The 18,547-nt window shown below is 57.2% G+C and overlaps 3 protein-coding genes across 6 annotated transcripts; 2 read left to right on the top strand and 1 right to left on the bottom strand.

The window, feature by feature from the left end:
• Positions 1-90: 90 nt before the first annotated feature.
• PATL2 (PAT1 homolog 2) lies at positions 91-6,419 on the bottom strand. 3 transcript variants are annotated; one of them, XM_069866830.1, is made up of 19 exons: positions 6,314-6,419; positions 5,689-5,791; positions 5,237-5,550; positions 5,003-5,071; positions 4,849-4,914; positions 4,291-4,458; positions 4,107-4,190; positions 3,458-3,612; positions 3,242-3,325; positions 3,021-3,159; positions 2,775-2,895; positions 2,597-2,694; positions 2,189-2,233; positions 1,906-2,054; positions 1,534-1,693; positions 1,058-1,198; positions 872-969; positions 646-795; positions 91-442 (listed from the first exon to the last, which is right to left on the bottom strand). In XM_069866830.1, the coding sequence occupies exons 1-19, from the start codon at positions 6,335-6,337 to the stop codon at positions 421-423; spliced, it is 2,190 nt and encodes a 729-aa protein (XP_069722931.1). In that variant the 5' UTR covers positions 6,338-6,419; the 3' UTR covers positions 91-420. The 3 variants fall into 3 exon arrangements, 2 of the variants coding, with proteins under 2 accessions (XP_069722931.1, XP_069722932.1); XM_069866831.1 differs by lacking the exon at positions 4,107-4,190; XR_011338286.1 differs by lacking the exons at positions 91-442; positions 646-795 and having other exon boundaries at positions 942-969; positions 1,058-1,178.
• A 1,940-nt stretch (positions 6,420-8,359) lies between these two features.
• B2M (beta-2-microglobulin) lies at positions 8,360-10,759 on the top strand. The gene is made up of 4 exons (XM_069866833.1): positions 8,360-8,464; positions 8,797-9,087; positions 9,580-9,614; positions 10,121-10,759. Exons 1-3 carry the CDS (start codon positions 8,395-8,397, stop codon positions 9,591-9,593), a joined length of 375 nt encoding a protein of 124 aa, XP_069722934.1. The 5' UTR covers positions 8,360-8,394; the 3' UTR covers positions 9,594-9,614; positions 10,121-10,759.
• Positions 10,760-13,482: 2,723 nt separating this feature from the next.
• TERB2 (telomere repeat binding bouquet formation protein 2) lies at positions 13,483-17,959 on the top strand. Of its 2 annotated transcripts, none has more exons than XM_069866531.1 (7): positions 13,483-13,546; positions 14,010-14,091; positions 15,429-15,574; positions 16,560-16,621; positions 17,073-17,161; positions 17,269-17,357; positions 17,533-17,959. In XM_069866531.1, exons 1-7 carry the CDS (start codon positions 13,483-13,485, stop codon positions 17,676-17,678), a joined length of 678 nt encoding a protein of 225 aa, XP_069722632.1. In that variant the 3' UTR covers positions 17,679-17,959. The 2 variants fall into 2 exon arrangements, with proteins under 2 accessions (XP_069722632.1, XP_069722631.1); XM_069866530.1 differs by having other exon boundaries at positions 17,266-17,357.
• Positions 17,960-18,547: the final 588 nt, after the last annotated feature.

The following is an 18,547-nucleotide window of genomic DNA, read 5'->3' as shown; positions in this document are numbered from 1 at the left end:
CCACCCGCAAACAGGGTGTCTCTGTGCCCAGGCAGTGCCCTCTGGAACCCCACAAGGTGCCCACAGGAGCCAGGAGCTCATTAATCACCTTTTTATTTTATTTAAAGTGCTGTACACAAAGTCACTCCCCCACAAGCTGCCCCCAGCACCCCTGTGCAGACCCTGCCCTGACACCTGCCATCATCCATCACTCACTGCTGCCAGGTGTGAGGCCAGAATAAGTTACCCCCCTCCCCGTGCTGTGCTCTGGGCATCAGGGCAGGGCAGCATCAGCCCTGGAATGCCAGCCCCACCGGTGCCCATTCACCCAGAGTGCCCTGCACCAGGGTAAGTGTTTGCTTCGGAACGCAAAATCACAGCATCAGGCCCTGCCTGTTCCCAGCTCTGCTGGCCACAGCTTCCATGCCCTGCTCCCAGGGCTCAGCATGGCAGTGGGGAGCACCTGCAAGGAAGGACAAGGCTGGAGCACAAGGGCTTGCCTTGCCAGCAGCCAAGGCTAACCTGCACGCCAGAGGAGCAGCAAAGCCACAAGGCTCAGCTCAGGCTGGCAGACATTTGGAGACTGGTGTCTCCAAGTGGAGATAAGCTCTGGGTGTTGTCTGGGATCCCCAGGAGAGGCAGAGAGCTGTGCCAGGCAGTACTCACTCCATCTTGGCTTCCAGGTGGTGGACAGTCTGCTTGTCCAGGTAGCGGCAGAAGAGCGAGAGAAGGTTGCTGGGCAAGAAGAGAGGCTCCACCAAGGAGGCCTTGGGCACTTGGGATAGCTCCCGGGCAACGAGGAACACCGTGTCTGTCCTGGGAGCACGGACAAAGGTGTGAGTGCCCCATTGGACAGTGAGCCCCAAGCCCTGCTGCTCCCACAGATCCTCACCAAGTCTCAAAATCCCCATGGCGTGGCTCCAGCGGCGTGTCTGAAGACAGCAGCCTCTCACCATGGCTCAGCAGGGAGTAGAGTAAGGAAATCCCAAACTGCAGGGAAGAATCAGGAGAAGTGTCACAGCCAGCATCACCCCAGGGACACCACAGGGCTCTCGCTCTCCTCCTCAGGGCCACATACCTGGTTCTTCAAGGCCATGGTGAGAGGGAGCTCAGGGGATTCAGAAAGAGGCCTGGTCATCTCCTGCAGGACCTCGATGAGTTTGCTGAAGGCCATCCCGCCCACCACCTCATTCAACGGGCTGTAGAGCAGGGGGAGAGACTGGGCAGGGCAGAGGGGAGAGCAGGGATCTGACCATTCATTCACCCTGTCACAGCCACAGCCCTATCCCAACCCCTGCGGGGACACAAAGGCCAACACTGCCCCTTCCCTGGAAGAGCTGCCACCAGGATCTGCTTTAACCACTCCTGGAGACCTTTCTCCTCCTCCCCAGGGAGAGAAAGCGACTCCTGTCTCATGCCAACCCCACCAGCTGCCAGCCCATGATGGGACCCAGCAAGCCTGGCACCCCTCATTGCCCAGGGCACCCCCTCAGCAGGAGCAGATGGGGGAAGGAGGCAGCCTGGGATGCCCCTGCCCTGGCTGGATGTGCTCGCCTCGTCCAACACGTCCTTCTTCATCAGGAAGGGCAGGTGGTGGGTGATGGTCAGCAGGATCTTCTCCGCTTGCTCCTGGGTCAGGTGGGGCAGGAGCCGGGCCATGAGTTTCTTGCCCTTCCGCACACACAGGAGTTGCAGGAATTCATCCTCTGCCTCCCTGGGGATGAAGGCTCTGTTGGCATAGATCCTGAGGTAGCTGTAGCATCTCTGTCCATCCAGAAGGACCAGCGTCAGCTCCACTGGAGCACAAGTCTCACTGGCAGGGTGGTGACACACAGAGGACAGGACCAATCCTCTCCATCACCCCATGATAATCTGGGCCTAGCGAGGATTGGGACATGCCACCCACTCCCCTCAGCACAAACTCACTCTTTGCTGCCATAAGCCCTGATTTTCAAGGCTTGGTAGATACGCTCCACTTCTTGGCTCTTCTGCTCCTGACAGCAGGGCTGCTGCTCCTCCAGAGCCAGGAACATCTTCCGCTGTGTCTCCTCCACTTCCAGCAATGGCAGGAACAGCTGCAGAAAACACATGGGCTTAGAGCACAGCTTGGAGCATCCTCTGATCAGGCAGATGTCCTCTTGCAGAGTTCCTTGGATGAAAGCCAAGCATCTGCACCATCCGGCCCTGCCCCGAACCATGGCTTGCTCACCTTCTCGATCCGGTGCAGCGCCCGAAGCCGATGGCTCCCTGCAGCCTTCAGGAGGGGAGAAAGGAAGGTACAACAGTTACAGCTAGCACCAGACACCACTGCTGGCAGAACACTGGGACAGCTGCTCTGCTGCTCCCTGGGGATCAGAGGCAGCTCCGGGACATGCAGCAAGAGAGGACACAGCCAGTTCCAACTGCCTGGAGTCCCAATCCTGCTCTTGGCAGGGGACAAGCTACCACTGCCAAAGCAGCACCCGCTCCGTCCTGCGGCTCAGCGCAGCACCCAGAGCTGAGACAGCACCCATGCTTAGATCCAGCAGCTCCTAAAGCTTCCCTAGGCCTAGGGAAGGCTTGGAGCCATATCCTAAACCATCCAGAGCACCTGCCAGCCCAGCTCTGCTTTACCTACCTCCTCTACAAGGGCATGGTGCACAGCATCGATGGCCCGGCGAGGGCTGTAGCAGGTGGACACAGCAACCTGGCCCAGTGAGCCAGCAATACGCACCACTGGAAGAGAGGTAGGACACAGTGAAACTACATCTTGTCATCCCTCACCCAGCTGCCCTCCACCCACCCCAGCCCCTCACCAGAGTCATACGTCTCCACTTTCTGGATGAACGGTGTGACCAACTTAGGAGGCTCCTGCTTGTTGCGCCCACCAAGCAGCTCATCCTCTGCCTGTTTGTGCTCCAGCCGGTGGTAGTACGTCTGTAAGGACAAGAGTAGCCAAGAGGAGGGCCACCACCAGACTGGGCACCCTCTGCCTCCCAGAGAGATAAGGCCCCAGCCCTGAGGAGCAGAACAAGACACAGGTGCTTCTGACAGGAGCTCACCTGGTAATAGTAGTCATCATCTATGTTCTCATTCTGCAGCTGGATCATCTCCACCTTGACAACCCAGTCTTTCTCCTTGGAGGTCATCAGCCCAGCATAAGGGTCCATGTTAGGAGACCACAGCTTCTCAGAAGAGATGCTGGCATGGGAAAAGATTGCAGTGTGCTGTGACTTCCCAGAGCCCACCCACCCCATAACTCTGGGGAGGCAGGACCCCTTACCTCTGCGCCTGCCTGCCCTGCTGCTGCCGTTGGGTCAGGATCCGCTGATGCTGGGGGTGCAGCTGGGTCAAACAGCTAGGAGCACTGCAGGCAGACCAGAGAGGGGCTGGGGACTCAGCACACACACTAGAGCCATCCCAAACTGGGGACAATCCCCAGCTTATGTGTGGGGCTCCCTCACTCACACCTGGGCACCCCACTCACCATCCCACCCACCTGAGGTCCATCTGGCTGCTGGCTGACGGACTGAAAAGGAGAGTGGGGTCCAAAGAGGGAGACATTGGACCGAAGTGCATGGCGAGGGGCCGTGGTGAGCTGCTGATATTGGACGACATGGGCTGGAAAGGGGTCGGAGATGCATATCCTGCAGTCTGGAGTGGAGAGAGAGGCATTTGGGCATCTGAGCCTTCCTCTGAGTGTCCCAGATGCGGCTGCCAGCTCTGTGCTGGCTTCTGGCTCCCATCCTCACAGGGGTCACCCACTCCCTGCAAGGAGGAGATGTGTCGGGCACCACAGCAAAGTGAAACCCTCCAGAACCCTGGGACAGGCAAGGGGACTATGGCATCACCAAGAACTGCACACCTCAGGTCCATCACCAGCATCCCAGCATGACACCAAGCACACCACCATACACAGTGCAGGTCCCATGGGGACACTGGGACAAACAGATCTGTGGAGCAACAGCTACACCAGTGGCTCCATTTTCCCCACCAGGAAATCACCAGAGATGTGTGTTTGGGATCAGACAGAGCTGCAGAGTCTTCCCTGCACCGGAGAGCTTTGTGAAGCACTGTCTTGTCCCCTGCCACTCATGGGAACCCCCGTCAGAGGGGACAGGGAAACAGCTTGCACCCCACTGCATTACCTGGTTGGAAGCAAAGAGCGGAGAGGGTCTGCGAGCTGGCGCAAAGGGCTGAGGGGAGCACGGGGAGCGAGGCAGCGGCGACTGCTGCAGGGCGGGAGATGGGAGGCGTCACTGGGACAAAACTGTCCTGGAGGCTGCACCTCTGGGGAAGCAGAGGGGATATGAGAGCCCCCAGACCCATTACCTGCTGAAGAAAGCGCTGCGGGAAGGACTTGGAGGACATCACTCTGAAGTCAGAGCGCTTGAGTCGGGGCAAGCTCCCGTAGCCCCTCTGCACGGGGGAGCTGAGGAAGTCAAGGGCCACGTTGGTGGATGGTGGGGGTCTCTCCAGAACCTGGAGGATGGCTTTATCCTGTGGAAGGAGGCAGCAAGAGGTGGGAATGAGGTCCAGCTGCTATCAATGTAGCTCCTCAGCATCAGGCAGCTCAGCAAAGCCTGTGGGTGTTGCTCAGCTGAACCACACACCAGCCAGGCTCCAATCTGGGCAGGTCTCCATAGGGACACTTGGCACTGAGGTCCTAGTTCCCTCAAACTCAACAGCTCTGCCTTCAAACCCAGGCTCTGCTTTGGGTGGGCACCTCCTTCCACAACCTTTGCACCCAAGAGACACACCCTTGAACCTCCAGACCCACGGTAAGGCTTTGGTGGTCGCCCCATACCCCCAAATCACCAACAGGACCTCTGGCCCAGGGTGTCAGGGAGCCCCTGGCTGCTCCTTGAGGGCCTCTTTGGGGGTACCCACCTCCAGCACGTGGTGGGGTGGGATGCTGCTGGGGCAGGAGCCCCACACTGCAGGATCCATCGCCAGCTGGAAGACAGGAAATCGGTCAGCGAGGGGAAGGATGGGAGAAGAGGAGCAGGGGACGCTGCAGGTGGGTGGATGGGGGCATTTTTACCACATCCTCTTTGCCAAACTCTGCCCAGCAAGCACCAATCCTGCTGTCCAGCACCGCTGAGTCCTGGCTCTGTGGGCAAAGAAGAGGTTACAGACGCAGCAGGTCTTCCTCCCTTGGGAAGGGGCCAAACCAGCCCCAAGTGACCACTGTGGTAGCGTGGGGATGGAGGGGGCAGCGGGTCCTCATCTGCCCCCCAGCCAGGGACAGGTCCCCTCCCTCCCACTCAGGAGTCACCTCCAGCGTGGGTTTGCTCTGCACGGCTCTCATCACTGCTGGGTCTCCCAAGTCATTGAACTCCTCACAAGGCTCCTGGTCTTCCTCCTGTTCCTCTGACCCCAGCTCCTCCTCCTCTTCCTCCAACTCGGAGCTGACTTGCTCGACCTCTGGCTCCATCCCACCTTCCTCTTGGGGCTCTTCCAGCTGCTCAGCTGCTCCCAGCCCCGGTTCCTCCCTGACCTCGGTCTCCTCTGCCACTGCTTTAACCAGCTCAGGTCTCATCTCCCGAGGCACCAGGGGCTTTGCAGCATCCTCCTCAGTAGAGTCTCGGTCTTGAAGGAAAGAAGAAGAGCACGTCAGGGTGAGAGAGCCTGGGCAGCGTCCACCAGGGTCTCTGCTCCCAACCCAGCTCCTCACCGCCCTGGGCGCTGGCTGATCTCCCTGACGCTGGGGCTCCCCTGAGCTCTTACCTAACCCAAAAGTCATCTCATTGTACAGGTCGAGCTCTTCGTCCTCCTCGGCCATCTCCTCCAGCAGAGGAGCATCTTCCACCAGCAGGTAGTCCTCAAGGATCTGCAGTGGAGAGCAGCAGGGTCCCCGCTCAGGGAGTCGGGCAGGGGTGGGGTAGCCCTAGCCTCTCCCCGAGCGAGGGCACCCAAGCTCCACCCCGGGGCTGGTGGCGCTGGGCAGCCGCGGGGACCGCAGCCGCTCCGTGGCCGGGGAGGGGGAGCCATGAGCCCGTTGGAGCCCAGGACCAGGGCTGTGGCCGCCCGGAGGCGACGGAGCGGGAGCCGCACGGGAGCGGCGGGTGCCGAGGGACACTGTTCGGCTCAGAGCGAACGCCGCCCCACCGGGGCGCGAGGGGCACCGCGCCCGCGGCTCCGGGGCGGCGCTTCGAGGCACCGACCGCCCGGGGCACTGGGAGGGGGTCTCTGGGGGGAGCTGGCACCGGGGGAACCGCCTCAGGGCGAGGCGGCACCGAGAAAGAGGGGGCTCCGGGAGAGCGGCACCGGCCGCCCCCGGGAAGGAGAGGACAGCGGCGGGGAACGGGATCCGGGAGGAGCCGGCGGCGGCGGCCCCAGGGCGGGCACTCACTACGGGCTCGCCGCCCTCCGCCATGGCCCCGCCCGCCGGGTCCCTCTACGGGGCCGCGCTGCCCCCGCCGCCGCCTTTTACCGGCGGGCGCCCCCGCGCATGCGCGCCCGGGCCCCGCGGCGCCGGGGAGGCCGCTGCGCCTGCGCACTGCCGGCCCGGCCCGCGGGTCCCGCGCTCCCGAGCAACGAGAGCGCTTCCCAGAGCGCCCTCAAAGAGCAAGATTTGGCTGTTCCGACTAAATACGCGCGGCTTTCCGTGCCTAAGGAACTCGTGGAACGCTTGTCATCACAGGGAGAGCCTGCCCGGTGCTGCCGCTGTGGCAGAGGCGTCCCCAGGGGCTCCCAGCCCGACGGGCAGAGCCCAGGTGCCAGCACGCAGAAAGGGTCCCTGTCCTGCAGTCAGTTCTTTATGTAATTAATCCTCCCTGGGCCAAGAGCGTCACTGCCCAGAGCAGATCCAGCAGTTTATTCCTGCCGCAGCCCTGAGATCCCTGATAAGGCCCTGGCAGCAGCTGCGTCCTCTTATCTTGCAGCGAAAACGCAACAGCGTCTGCCTGGCACAGCTCCCGGGGCAGAACCAGGTTCTGGGCTGGCTGAGTGGGGTTGATAACGAGTATTTGCAGTTTTTTCCTTTGCCAAGTATCTGATTTACCGGCTGCCTTTGGGAGGGAGATCTCTGTATATGCTCTATTGATTTACATCAGGTTTTTAAGTGGGAGATGTTCAGAATGCAAGGCTTAAAGGGCCCCGTGTTAGAGCTCTGTAACACTCCTGCTTTCTTCTAATAAAGATTTTTCTTTCTTTTCTCTTATTTGCTTAACTTTGCAATCCCTGTGCAGCTGGATAGAACACAATATCCATGTATCTGCTTCTCTTTCTGAAATGGTGACTCTAAAGACAAGCAGTACGTGATGTGCAGGACCACAAGCGGACAAGTTCCCTCGTATATAAAATATCCACGTGCTCTTTAATACTGGTTCACTTTCCTTCTTTAACCTTGGGTTTCTTAACGCTGCTGTACTTCTCTCCTCCAGGCTGTGATGAAGGGCATACCCAGCCATGCTGGGCTTCAGTGCTTGTTTTTTCTAGGGGAGGCACCAGAAACCTGGCTCTTTGACCTTCGGGTTCTTGTGTTGGTCACCAGGGAGTCTGTGCTGTGCTAGAACAGCAAAGCCAGTCCATCCCACATCTGTTAGATGAAGATGCTCCTGCACAGACTTCAAAAGCAAGCAAGCTGAGGCTCAGGACGGAAGGCAACCGGGATATGCCAGCATTGGCTATGGGTGTAATTATGGAATGGGCTGGGAGGGACATCCAAGACCATCCAGTCCCACTCCCTGCCATGGGCAGGGACACCTCCCACTGGATCAGGGGCTTCGAGTCCCATCCAACCTGGCCTTGAACCCCTCCAGGGATGGGGCAGCCACCCCTGCTCTGGCCAACCTGGGCCAGGGCCTTCGACCCTCGCAGAAAAACATTTCTCCCTAAGACCTCATCTCAGTCTCCCTTCTTGCAGCTGGAAACGGTTACCCCTTGTCTTAATACCAGCCCTGGCTGCAAATTCTTCCGTGATAGGTGTTTTTTACTACCATTTTGGTGAGGGGCAGGAGCTGGGTGAGCCCCCTGCAGCTGCTCTGCCATGACTGGCTATGAGACCCACCCACGGGGGTGTCCCAGGCTGGGTTGTATGGGGCTTGGAGCCCCCCCAACCCCGATCCAGGGGGAGGTGTCCCTGCCCATGGCGCGGGGTGGAAATGGATGGGGTTTAAGGTCCCTTCCAGCCCAAACCATTCTGTGATTCAACGACCTACGTCCCCGGCGGTGGCTCCGGAGCCCAGGCGCCGGGCCCCGCGCTGCGGGCGAGGCGGGGGGCGAGGCCGGGGCGGGGCCCGGTCCTGAACCGAAAGCGAAAGCGAAAGCGCGAGGCGCATGCGTAGAGCGGGCCCCGCGCAACCCTGAGGCGCGCGCCCTGCCCGGACACCGCTGACGCGCGGCGGCCGCGCGCGCCGATTGGGCCGCGGAGCCGGGCGGGGCGGGGCGGAACGGCGGGGGCGGCGGCGGGGCGGGCAGCGCAGAGCGACGATGGCGAGGGTGGCGGCCGCCGCGCTGCTCCTGGTGCTTGTCGCCGTGGTCGGCGCGCAGCGCCCGGACGGTGAGCGCCCGCGGGGGCCGGGGGTGGCCGGGACCGGGAGCCGGTTATAGGCGGGGAGAGGGGGTGCGAGGGGTCTGGTGCCGGTTACCGGTGGTGGAGGGAGGGGGCTGGGGGCAGCTCGGTACCGGTTACGGGCGGAGGCGGGGCGAGAAACTGGTTACCGGCAGCGAGAGGGCCCCGGGGGGACCCGGGCCCGGTTACCGGGGTGTGTGTGGGGGGTGCTGGGCTATGGGTGTCCCGGTTACCGGTAGCAAGGGGGGTGCGAGGGTCCCGGCTGCCGTGCCCGGGTTCGGTCGGTGCCTGCTGCAGCTCTGCCTCTTACCTGCCCGCAGTCCCGACTCCAAAGGCACCCAAGGTGGAGGTGTACTCCCGCCGTCACGTCACGGCGGGCAAGGAGAACGTCCTCAACTGCTTCGTGAGCGGGTTCCACCCACCGCAGATCGACATCGCCCTCCTCAAGAACGGGGAGCCCATGACTGGCGTGCAGTACGCGGACATGTCCTTCAATGACGAGTGGTACTTCGAGCGCCTGGTGCATGTCCCGTTCAGCCCCAAGGACGGCGAGGTCTACGCCTGCAGGGTGACCCATGCCGGCTTCCCGGAGCCGCGGTCCTTCCAGTGGGGTAAGCTCTGTCGCCTCTCATGTTCCAGAGCTCGCCAGTTTATATCTACAGCAGCTCCATTCCCCTTCCCAGGAAACAGGGCTGTAACAGGATGGATTTTGAAGGTTTCGTCTGTAAAAACTTTCCTGGGCTGCTGAAAAGGCTGCGTATGGGTACCTCTGGGGGTTTGTTAGCAGCAGAGAGGCAGATGCTCCTTGGTGCTCTCTTGTAGGTATTTGGTTGTGCCACGTCTGATGGCTCTTGGTGGAGCACTCAGATCTCTTCCTAGGTGGACTTGCCTGGAAAGAGATGGGTCGTGCAGCGATTTTTGGCTTTACGTTTGGCAATGAGGACGGATTGTGCTGACCCAGCTTGTGGCAACAAGGAGACAGACGAGCTGGAGCAGCTCTGGTTCTGCACCGGGGCTGTTTCCAGCAGGGGTGGGCTTGTGGTGACGTGTGAGCAGTGGGCCGTTCACCCCAAAGCTTAACATCCTCCCCTTCTTTCTTGCAGATCCTGACTTCTAAACCCTGTCTGGGATAATTATGGTGAGTTACAGTGACTCTTCCTGTTGGGAAGGGGAACGTGGACTGCTTTCAGGAAGTCAGTAGCTTGCAGAGCTGAGGAACAGAAGCAAACGCCCAAAAAAGGAAATATATACAGTGTGGCTGTGGATTGGGAGTGGGGCTGGTTGACACCCTTCCTACCCACTGCTGTCAGCCATGTCTCACCTATGGGAGTCTCCTTTGCTCAAAAGAAAGGAGACCCTCTGAGCAGAGCTCTCGTGTATCTTTGGGGTGTTTGTCAGATTCCGTTCAGTGGTGTCACATGTCCCGTAGTGTTTCTCCAGCCCTGCAGCACTGTCTCCTGTCTGCCAAGGGGGAAATTGCCATACCTGGGAAGTCCTGTGACTTGGGGTCCACTGGTGACTTCACTGAAGTCTAGAGTCTCTGATTCTGCCAGTGGAGTTTCCTTGTGGAAAACACTTATTTTCCTAAAATTACAATTGAAGGTGTGAACAGCGACTGATATCAGTCTCCTGTCTTCCACACAGGCCTGAAAGAATTCTGCCTTGCCATTCAAAATTACCTTAAGCTTCTGCCCTTTCTTCACATCATGCTTATGATTGAGAAGAGCCACTGTCTTCACTGCAAAATTCCTACTGTCCCGTGTAGTTAAAGTAACCTCTGTGAACCTGCTAGGTCGCGTTCCTGGCTTTCTCCACTATGGAATTAGAATGCAGAGGCACTAAGTGGGGAGGAAATCCACGTGGAGAGAAGGAAGGTGGTCCTGCACCCATGAGGCAATGCTATTGAAGTTGCTATGACCTGACCACTGGGAGCTGGGTGGGTAGTGGGCTCGTAATCCTGGAAGCCTGGGCTCTGTTGTGGGAGATTTGTCACACAACCTCCCAGGGTTCAAACTTGTGCATAAACATACCCCAAAAAGAACAGCGTGTTTGAAACCCACTACTCTGTTACAGCATCTGCTCTCTCTAGTGCTTTTAGCCACATCTGTTGCTATTGAAACAAGCTTTACCTGTGGGGGGAGAAGGAAGGTGCTAGCTGGGCTGGATTTTTTGAGCACATAGGTATAACTTACTGATTGAAAACTTAATTGTAACCCTGCAGTGCTTGGAATTGCACAGGATTTGTATCTGAATAAAGTTGGCAGATTTTGAGAGCCCGTAAAATGTTTCTCTGAGTTATATGACCCCCTCAAACTGACCTCATGGCTGCTGGGTTGTGGGTGGATCTGCAGGGTGGTACCATGCTCAGGCACACTTTTGTTTTCCTGCTGCAAAGGTGGAGAAAGCTTTTCCACTTAAAAAAAAACAACAGAGGAGTTAATGGTTTAACTGGTTTACCTGGGATGTGCCTGGTCAAGGGCTCCTGAGGGGAGGGCATGAGGTTAAAAAAGGGATGAAGGGATGACCTTGGGGACACTGGGTCTGATGTGGGTAAGAGGAAAAGGACCAGTGGGCAGGATGTGATGTCCACTCCCATGGGGAGAATTCCAGCAAGGTACATGGAGTAAAGCCAGGCCCAGGGGAAGCTGAGGTGCCTGTTTCTGCTTTTCTCTTCGAGCGGCTGACCCCACGGGAAGCCCCGATCTGGCTGGACTTGTGCCACGCCTTGGGGCTTTGGCGCTTCCCAGAAAAGGTGCTGGGCTGTAGAATCCTGCTTTCATTTTATGGAGAAGTCGGCATGATGGCTTGTTTACTGTTGGATCAGGGAGTATCCTGTCTGTGCAGCCCTCATGTGTGTGAACAAGGATTCCTGGCGACCCAGCAGGCGGATCTGTCCCATGTCTCTTCTTGGGTGTGTGAAGACTTGCTGTGACGGATGGGTGTTGCAGAACACTCACTTGGGATTTGAAGGGGTCTGGGCTTGTTCCACCGCTTTTGCACATTTCCTGTGATGTACAAGAATAAAAACTGCTCTCCTGTATAAAGCTCTGGCTCTGCTTGGAAGGAGATGCACCTCGAAAACAAATTCCTCTCTACCTGTGGTGGTTTGCTAGGTTGAAGGGAGCAGTGACACAGACTGTGCGCTTATTTAGATTAGGAGACAAGTGGAGGTGACTGCAGAAGCTGGAGAGACTGTGCCAACACAAGACAGCCACATCTCCAAAGGAAACTTACATTGTCTTCCCACACCGGGGAAGTCTCTGCTTGGATTGCATCTGTGGGCTTCTTGTGGTCTTTCTTAGGAAATATTCTGATTGCTTGTTCAAAAATCCCCTCTGCAGGGGAGAACAACACACGCTGGTCCTGAAAGCTGGCTGCTGTGAGTCACATCTGATTTCCAGGACCTTTCTCTGTTCTACCAGCCACCCCTGGTGTCTGGCTCTGGGGCTCCAATGGTTTCTGGCTTGTAGTGCTGCTGCTGCTGGCTATTCAGCAAAAGTTCCCAAGAGATGGAATTGCTGAGGGATATCTTGTCATATTTAAAGCATGAAATAAAGCACAAAAGAGGTTTATGAAATACAAGCAATTTCATTGCAAGCAAAATCCACTACTTTCTTAGGTTGCTCAGAGCAGGTGTGGCTGCCCCATCCCCGGAGGAGTTCAAGGCCAGGTTGGATGGAGCTCTGACCTCCTGATCCAGTGAGAGGTGGTGGAACTGGGTGGGCTTCGAGGTCCCTTTCAACCCAAACCATTCCATGATTCTAAGCAAACTGTTTCCCAAGTCAATCAAATATGAGTGCTTTTAGAGCAGCTCTCGAGCAGGACAACATAGGAAAACTGGTTTGAAGACCAGCTCCTTCAACATTACAGTTCTTTGGACTTTTTGAAGCTTCACCTGTTCCTGCGTTGTAGGGATAGGGAGCACGAGGAGGGGGAAGTATTTCAAGACACCGTGCTGAGAAGTGGAACTGTGTGAAGGAAGACGCTGCTGTGCATCCAGTGCTGGCACTGCCACTACAGTACCGGGAATGAGTTTGTGATCTGCTCCTGCTGCAGCAAGCAAAGCCCTGTGAGCTGGGCAGAAGCCAATTTCTGCGGTGCCAACATGCTGGCGCGGTGCCTGCGGGACGCGGGGTGATCGGCCCAGGCCCGCGCGGCTGCGACTCGGCTCAGCCGAACTGGGCTCTCCGCACAGCAGCCGCACGCCTTTCCCTGCTGCCTTCTGGTGAGGGGGCTGGAGATCAGGTCTTACGAGGAGCGGCTGAGAGAGCTGGGGGTGTTTAGCCTGGAGAAGAGGAGGCTGAGGGGAGACCTCATTGCTCTCTACAACTCCCTGAAAGGAGGTTGTGGAGAGGAGGGTGCTGGCCTCTTCTCCCAAGGGACAGGGGACAGGACAAGAGGGAATGGCCTCAAGCTCCACCAGGGGAGGGTCAGGCTGGACATCAGGAAAAAATTTTTCACAGAAAGGGTCATTGTGCACTGGCAGAGGCTGCCCAGGGAGGTGGTTGAGTCACCTTCCCTGGAGGTGTTTAAGGCACGGGTGGACGAGGTGCTGAGGGGCACAGTTTAGTGATTGATGGGAATGGTTGGACTCGATGATCCGGTGGGTCTCTTCCAACCTGGTTATTCTACGATTCTCCTTTGACAGTGCTACCGAGCAAGCGTGAGCCGTTCTTCAGCTTGTGTAAGACCTTGATGTAAAACAAGTAAGAATCCAAGGCTGCAGTTTCTGCTTCGCTTTTCGGCAGTGCTGACCCCGGAGAAGCCCTGGCCGAGGCTGCCCAGGGCAGGGGGTCCCCGAGGGGCTCACAAGGCGCGTGGCCGTGGCGCTCGGGGACAGGGCTCGGCGAGCAGGGCTGGGCCAGCACAAAGGGCTCCTCCAGCCTCAGCGGCCGCTCCCGGCCCTGAGCGCGGCCCGGGCCCAGGACACCCGGCCGCCCCCCGGCCTCCCCCTGCCCGCAGGGGCCCCGCGGCCTCCCGGCCCCGCCCCGGGACCCCGGCCCGCCATGTTCCGCGGGCGCCGCGCCTGGTTCTCGCGGAGCGTTAGCCCCGGACCGCGGGAGCTCTGGGGTGAGGGGCCCTGCTGTGGGGCAGAGCCCTGGGGGCACGGGACACGGCCCCCTCAGTGGGGCAGGGCCTTGGGGACACGGGACACGGCCCCCTCAGTGGGGCAGGGCCCTGGGGACACGGGACACGGCCCCCTCAGTGGGGCAGGGCCCTGGGGACACGGTCCCCTCAGTGGGGCAGGGCAGTGGGGACACGGGACACGGCCCCCTCAGTGGGGCAGGGCCCTGGGGACACGGTCCCCTCAGTGGGGCAGGGCAGTGGGGACACGGCCCCCTCAGTAGGGCTGTGGGGACACGGCTCCCTTACCCCCCAGCCCCACAACCAGACCTGACATCCTGTCCCATCCCAGGCCACCTCAAGGCGTGTTGGGCTGAGTATGCATAGGATAGGGGATGCATTGGGATGGGGACATGTTGGACTTGGGGTGCGCTGGGGCACCCATCTCTTCCTCAACCTTTCCCCGCAGCAGCCGGCGGCGGGGTGCTGGCCCACCAGCACGATGCGGAGTTCCTCTTCAGCAGTGATGCAGCACACCCAGACACCCGCAGGTAGGCTCTGACCCCTCCTTGCTCAGGACATGCCTGTGGCCCTAGTTCATGTTGAGCCCTCTCCGTGTGATGTCTGGAGAGAGCAAAACATCAATGAGAGGGTGGATAAGAGCTTTAATGTGTTTAATGTACAGTATTTAACGGATGCTGACATCTTCTGACCGTCAAGGTGGTGTTTGTAGGGTGCCTGGTGTGGGTCTGCCAGGGTTTTACTGCTTATGAGGGGGCTGAAAAACCACCCCTGCACTAATCCACACCCAGAGAAAGCAGAAAAGGCTGTTAAACCCACCTGTGCATGAGGCTGCCTTAGCACTGATGTAAATTAAACCAATTGCTCTGGTTTTCTTGCTGCCTGGAAAACTCTGAAACAAATGTGATGCTATTCCCAGGGAGGGAACTGGCTGCAAAGAAAGCCAGGGCAAATTTACTTGGAAAGCAAGCAGAGAGGTAAAAACAGCTGGAAAAGGGCTGAACTGCTCTTTTCCTTCTGGTTGGTTAACACAAATGGTCAGTGCTCCAGAACCCTTGTACAAACATAAGGGAAGGCTGTTTGGTGTCATTCTCCAGCAAGCAGATATGCAGATGTATTTGGTATCAGTAAATGCATTTGTGTGAAAGGGAACCACGATGTTTCCTTGCAACACTCACCAGCAGTCTTTGCTGCGCTGGACGGAGCGGCTGCTTTGAACACACGTTTGCTTCAAACTGGCTTAGGTCTTTGTAATCCTTCAGCCACCCCATTCCAGCTGCTGAGGGGAATCCTGATGAACCCGGCCTTCCTTCCGCCACAGCCTCCTCCAGAGCGGCTGGCTCCCCCAGACGGAGTCACATGTAATTATAGGCATATTCATCTTCAGGTTATTCCTTGGGAGAACTGTAATTGTAATCTGTACCCTTAAACCTGACAGACAACTCTGAATACCCCTCCAGGGAAGACACCGAGTGCTTGAGCATCCCCTGTCTCTCAGTGTAGCACTGCCACTGTGCGGAGACGGTACCGTGAGCCTGAGCAGGGACCAGAGAGGCCAAGAACAAATCAATAACATCACATTCTCCCCCCACTCCCCAAAGATCCAATCTCATCTGGAGGGCAGGTTGTGGAGTGGTGCCATTTAGTCCCTAAAAATACCCGTTTACGTGGCCCAAGCTGCTCTTGGAGGTGCCAGCAGCCAGGACACTGCTGGTAGACTCTCATAGTTAGAAAGTTACAGAAAATGAGGTGCTTTTGGTGAAAGTATCAGAGCAGGTCAGTTCTAATGACAATATCCCTTCAAATAGTTTGTCCTTGCTATTTTTGACGCTTACCTTTGGAAACCACCTGTCCTTTTCTCTTCCAGAATACACGAGAGTCAGGATTACCTGGAGGGCAGAGCTACGGTCTTTCACCCCCAATACCTCCACGCATGGGCGAGCTCTGGCGCAGCAGTGAAGGCTTCAGTGGCTCTGGGCCACTTCATCCTGCCACCCACCTGCCTGCAAGAAGGTCAAGGGTGGGGAAAATCCACTGGGGTTTGGCTCCCTGGGGATTCCCCTGTAAGCAGAATCTTTTAGGGGTGTGAGCAAGGACCTCCAAGGACTTCTGCCACAGCGGGAGGGAATGTCCTACTTCCTCCCCAGCAGCAGGGGATGCTCCTTCAGTTCTGTGCTCCATCTGTTATCACGGAATGGTTTGGGTCGGAAAGGACCTCCAAGCCCATCCAGTCCCACACCCTGCCATGGGCAGGAACACCTCCCACTGGATCAGGGTCTCCAAGCCCCATCCAACCTGTCCTGGAACCCCTCCAGGTATGGGGCAGCCACCTCTGCCTACTCCAGACCCACTCCAGCAGGTCCATGTCTGTCTCATGCTGAGTGCTCTAGAGCTGGACACAGAACTGAAGTAAAAGGGAGAAGCCCCTCCATCATCCTCCTGGTCTCACTGCTGTGGATGCAGCTCAGGACACAGACGTTTTCTGGGCTGCGAGTGCATGTTGCAGCTCATGTGGAGCTTCTCATCCCCAGCACCCCAGGTCCTTCTCAGGTCTGCTCCCAGTCCATTCTCTGCTCAGCTTGTATCCATGTTTGAGATTGCCCCCCAACCTAGGTAGAGGAACTTGCTTTGTTGAACTCCACAACATTCACATGGTCCCACCTCTCCAGCCTGTCAAGGTCTCTCTGGCTGCCATCCCTTCCCTCCAGTGCGTTGGCCATGCCACACAGCTCAGTGTCATCCACAAACTTGCTGAGGGTGCCCTCTATCCCCTGTCCATGAGCCGACAAAGATGCTAAACAGCCCTGATCCCAATATGGACCCCTGAGAGACACTGGTTGCTGATCTTCCCCGGCCATCGATCTGCTGCGTTGCACCAGGGAGCAGCACTGTCCCAGCAGCCTCTGCCAGTTCCCAGCGCCTTTGCCAGCACTGGCAGCAATGGCTGCAGTGTTGGTATTTGCTGCTCTCACAGTCATTCGTGCTTTGTTCACAGCAGAAATCAGAAGGAAGATCGGTTGTTTTATTTGGGAGCAGATGGATGATCCCCTTGCAGAGCAGGTAAGAGGAAAAATATACGTGACAGGAGATGCAGACTGAAAAATCACTGGCGCTGTGAACTCCAGGGAGCCTGGTTTGCATCCCAACCCTCACCTCAAATACAGGCTCTGATCTTGTGCCTGCTGCGCTGTGTCCCTCCCAGGAACATTCCAGGGAACAGCAAGTGCCTGAACATGGGATACGCAGGAGGGATCTTCTCCCTCACCCAGGCAGGCTCCCAGCCTCCCGCCACATTCATATGGGGCTGCTGTGCACAGCATTTTCCTCCCTGGGCAGCTGCAAGATGCTGCCCACTCTCCTCTCAGAGAACTGCTCAGTACGTGTGAATAAAAACCATGATTAGATTTAAATTCCATTTTACGTTATGCTTGAAATCACAAAAATACCCCCAAAACACGGCTCCCATTACTCAGGGTCCAATTTTAACTTGGCTCTGCCTTGGCATTCGCAGCCCAATGGAAATCTGCTGGATGGACTGGAGGCAGTGGGAAGAAGCTGTGAGGAAGAAGCAGACGAGGACACAGTAGACCTGGCCCAGAGGTATCATCTTGCCCTCAACGGTGGGATTTGGAAGCACCCTTCACATTTCAAGAGAACCCAAACGTGCAGGAAATAACACAGTTTTTTTACCCCACTGAATAAAGCAGTGAAGATGAAACAGGCTCTGGAGCACCTGCCCAGCGGGAATTTCCATACCATGCCCTGCAGGAATATCCAGTGAACAACATGGTGACAGGTAACATCCAGCACTTGTAGATTTTCAAGGTGCTCCTCACTTCTTCCCAGTACTCACAGCAGCAGGAATGCTGCGGGTGCCACTGGAACCGCTTCTATCACCTCTGTGTTTTCCATTTCCATTGTCCTTGTTTTGTTGCAGGAGCTTAGGGTTCCCCCACACTTTCCTTTTGTAGGCTATGCCTCTGCTTGCGACATGAATAAATATGTCGGAGAGCTCTGCGATTTCATTCCTGGCACCTCAGGCTATGCAGTGCATTGGATTCACAGTGAAATCAACTTTAACTCTGATGGGAAGACAAAAACAAAGAGAAAAGTGTGAGTTAACAGGGCTGTTTGCGCCAGAGCTGCCCGAGTTCTTGGTTGTGTTTGGGAATTCAATCCCACAGTCATCCTGATGGTTATTTTAACCCTCCCATGTTTTAGTTAAAATGGTGTGGAGATTTGTGGCCTTGAGCTGCACATTCCAAGTCACATCTCAGCAGTACACAGGGGATTGATAAAGTATCCCTGCTTGGCTTATCCTGACTGTTGCTCCATGTATATTTACATACCTGGTTATTCCTGCTGTGAGCATTTTCTTCTTTAAGGAACTGAAAGAAATTCGGCAGCAAAATTAAATATAGATGTTTTCCCCCCAAAACACAAATCCTTTGTCTTTTTATTTGTGGAGGGGGATTCATAGTGCGGCTGCCAACAGCCATTCTCCTTGGAAGGACACACAGAGGTGTCCTTGAAGGGAGAAGTCACAGCACGACTGCTGCCACCCCGCATCCAGGCTCACCAGCGGAGCCCAGAGCTGCTGGGATTGGGAGGGAGAAGCCAGGGACTCTGTCCTGGCTGGGATGCCCAGGGGTGCTGGCCCACAAACCTGGTGCTAACTTTCACACACAGCAGGATGGTTTCCGGGGGAAGGGCTGAGCCCCATAACTCTCACATCCTTGGGGAAGCTGTTGGATGGAAGCAGGACAGGGGCAGGATGGCACAAAGCCCACCAGTGGCCATCTCCACAGGGAGCTCCCTCCCCAGACAGCATTATGGTCAGCCCCTTTGCTTCCCTCACACAAGAAAACCAGCAACAGGACCTTTTCCTTCCATTTTTGCACTTAAAAGTGACCGAGGCAATTAGGAAAAGCCGCTTTTATTCCGGCACAGCATGACCCTTGAGCTGTCCACTCAGAGGCACAGAGT

Source organism: Phaenicophaeus curvirostris, chromosome 12, assembly GCF_032191515.1.
Source record: "Phaenicophaeus curvirostris isolate KB17595 chromosome 12, BPBGC_Pcur_1.0, whole genome shotgun sequence".
NCBI classification, from domain to species: domain Eukaryota; kingdom Metazoa; phylum Chordata; class Aves; order Cuculiformes; family Cuculidae; genus Phaenicophaeus; species Phaenicophaeus curvirostris.
Note: the sequence above shows the minus strand (reverse complement) of the source record. Positions and strands in the feature narration are given on the sequence as shown.

Coding starts and splice junctions, on each gene's coding strand:
- PATL2 (XM_069866830.1), bottom strand. CDS start 6,337: ATGGCGGAGGGCGGCGAGCCCGTA. Junction 4,191..4,290: donor CGCAGCGCTTTCTTCAGCAG/GTAATGGGTCTG, acceptor CCCGCCCTGCAG/CAGTCGCCGCTGCCTCGCTC. Junction 1,199..1,533: donor AGAAGGACGTGTTGGACGAG/GCGAGCACATCC, acceptor TGCCCTGCCCAG/TCTCTCCCCCTGCTCTACAG.
- B2M (XM_069866833.1), top strand. CDS start 8,395: ATGGCGAGGGTGGCGGCCGCCGCGCTGCTCCTGGTGCTTGTCGCCGTG. Junction 8,465..8,796: donor CGGCGCGCAGCGCCCGGACG/GTGAGCGCCCGC, acceptor ACCTGCCCGCAG/TCCCGACTCCAAAGGCACCC.
- TERB2 (XM_069866530.1), top strand. CDS start 13,483: ATGTTCCGCGGGCGCCGCGCCTGGTTCTCGCGGAGCGTTAGCCCCGGA. Junction 14,092..15,428: donor GCACACCCAGACACCCGCAG/GTAGGCTCTGAC, acceptor TTTCTCTTCCAG/AATACACGAGAGTCAGGATT. Junction 15,575..16,559: donor ACCCACCTGCCTGCAAGAAG/GTCAAGGGTGGG, acceptor TGTTCACAGCAG/AAATCAGAAGGAAGATCGGT.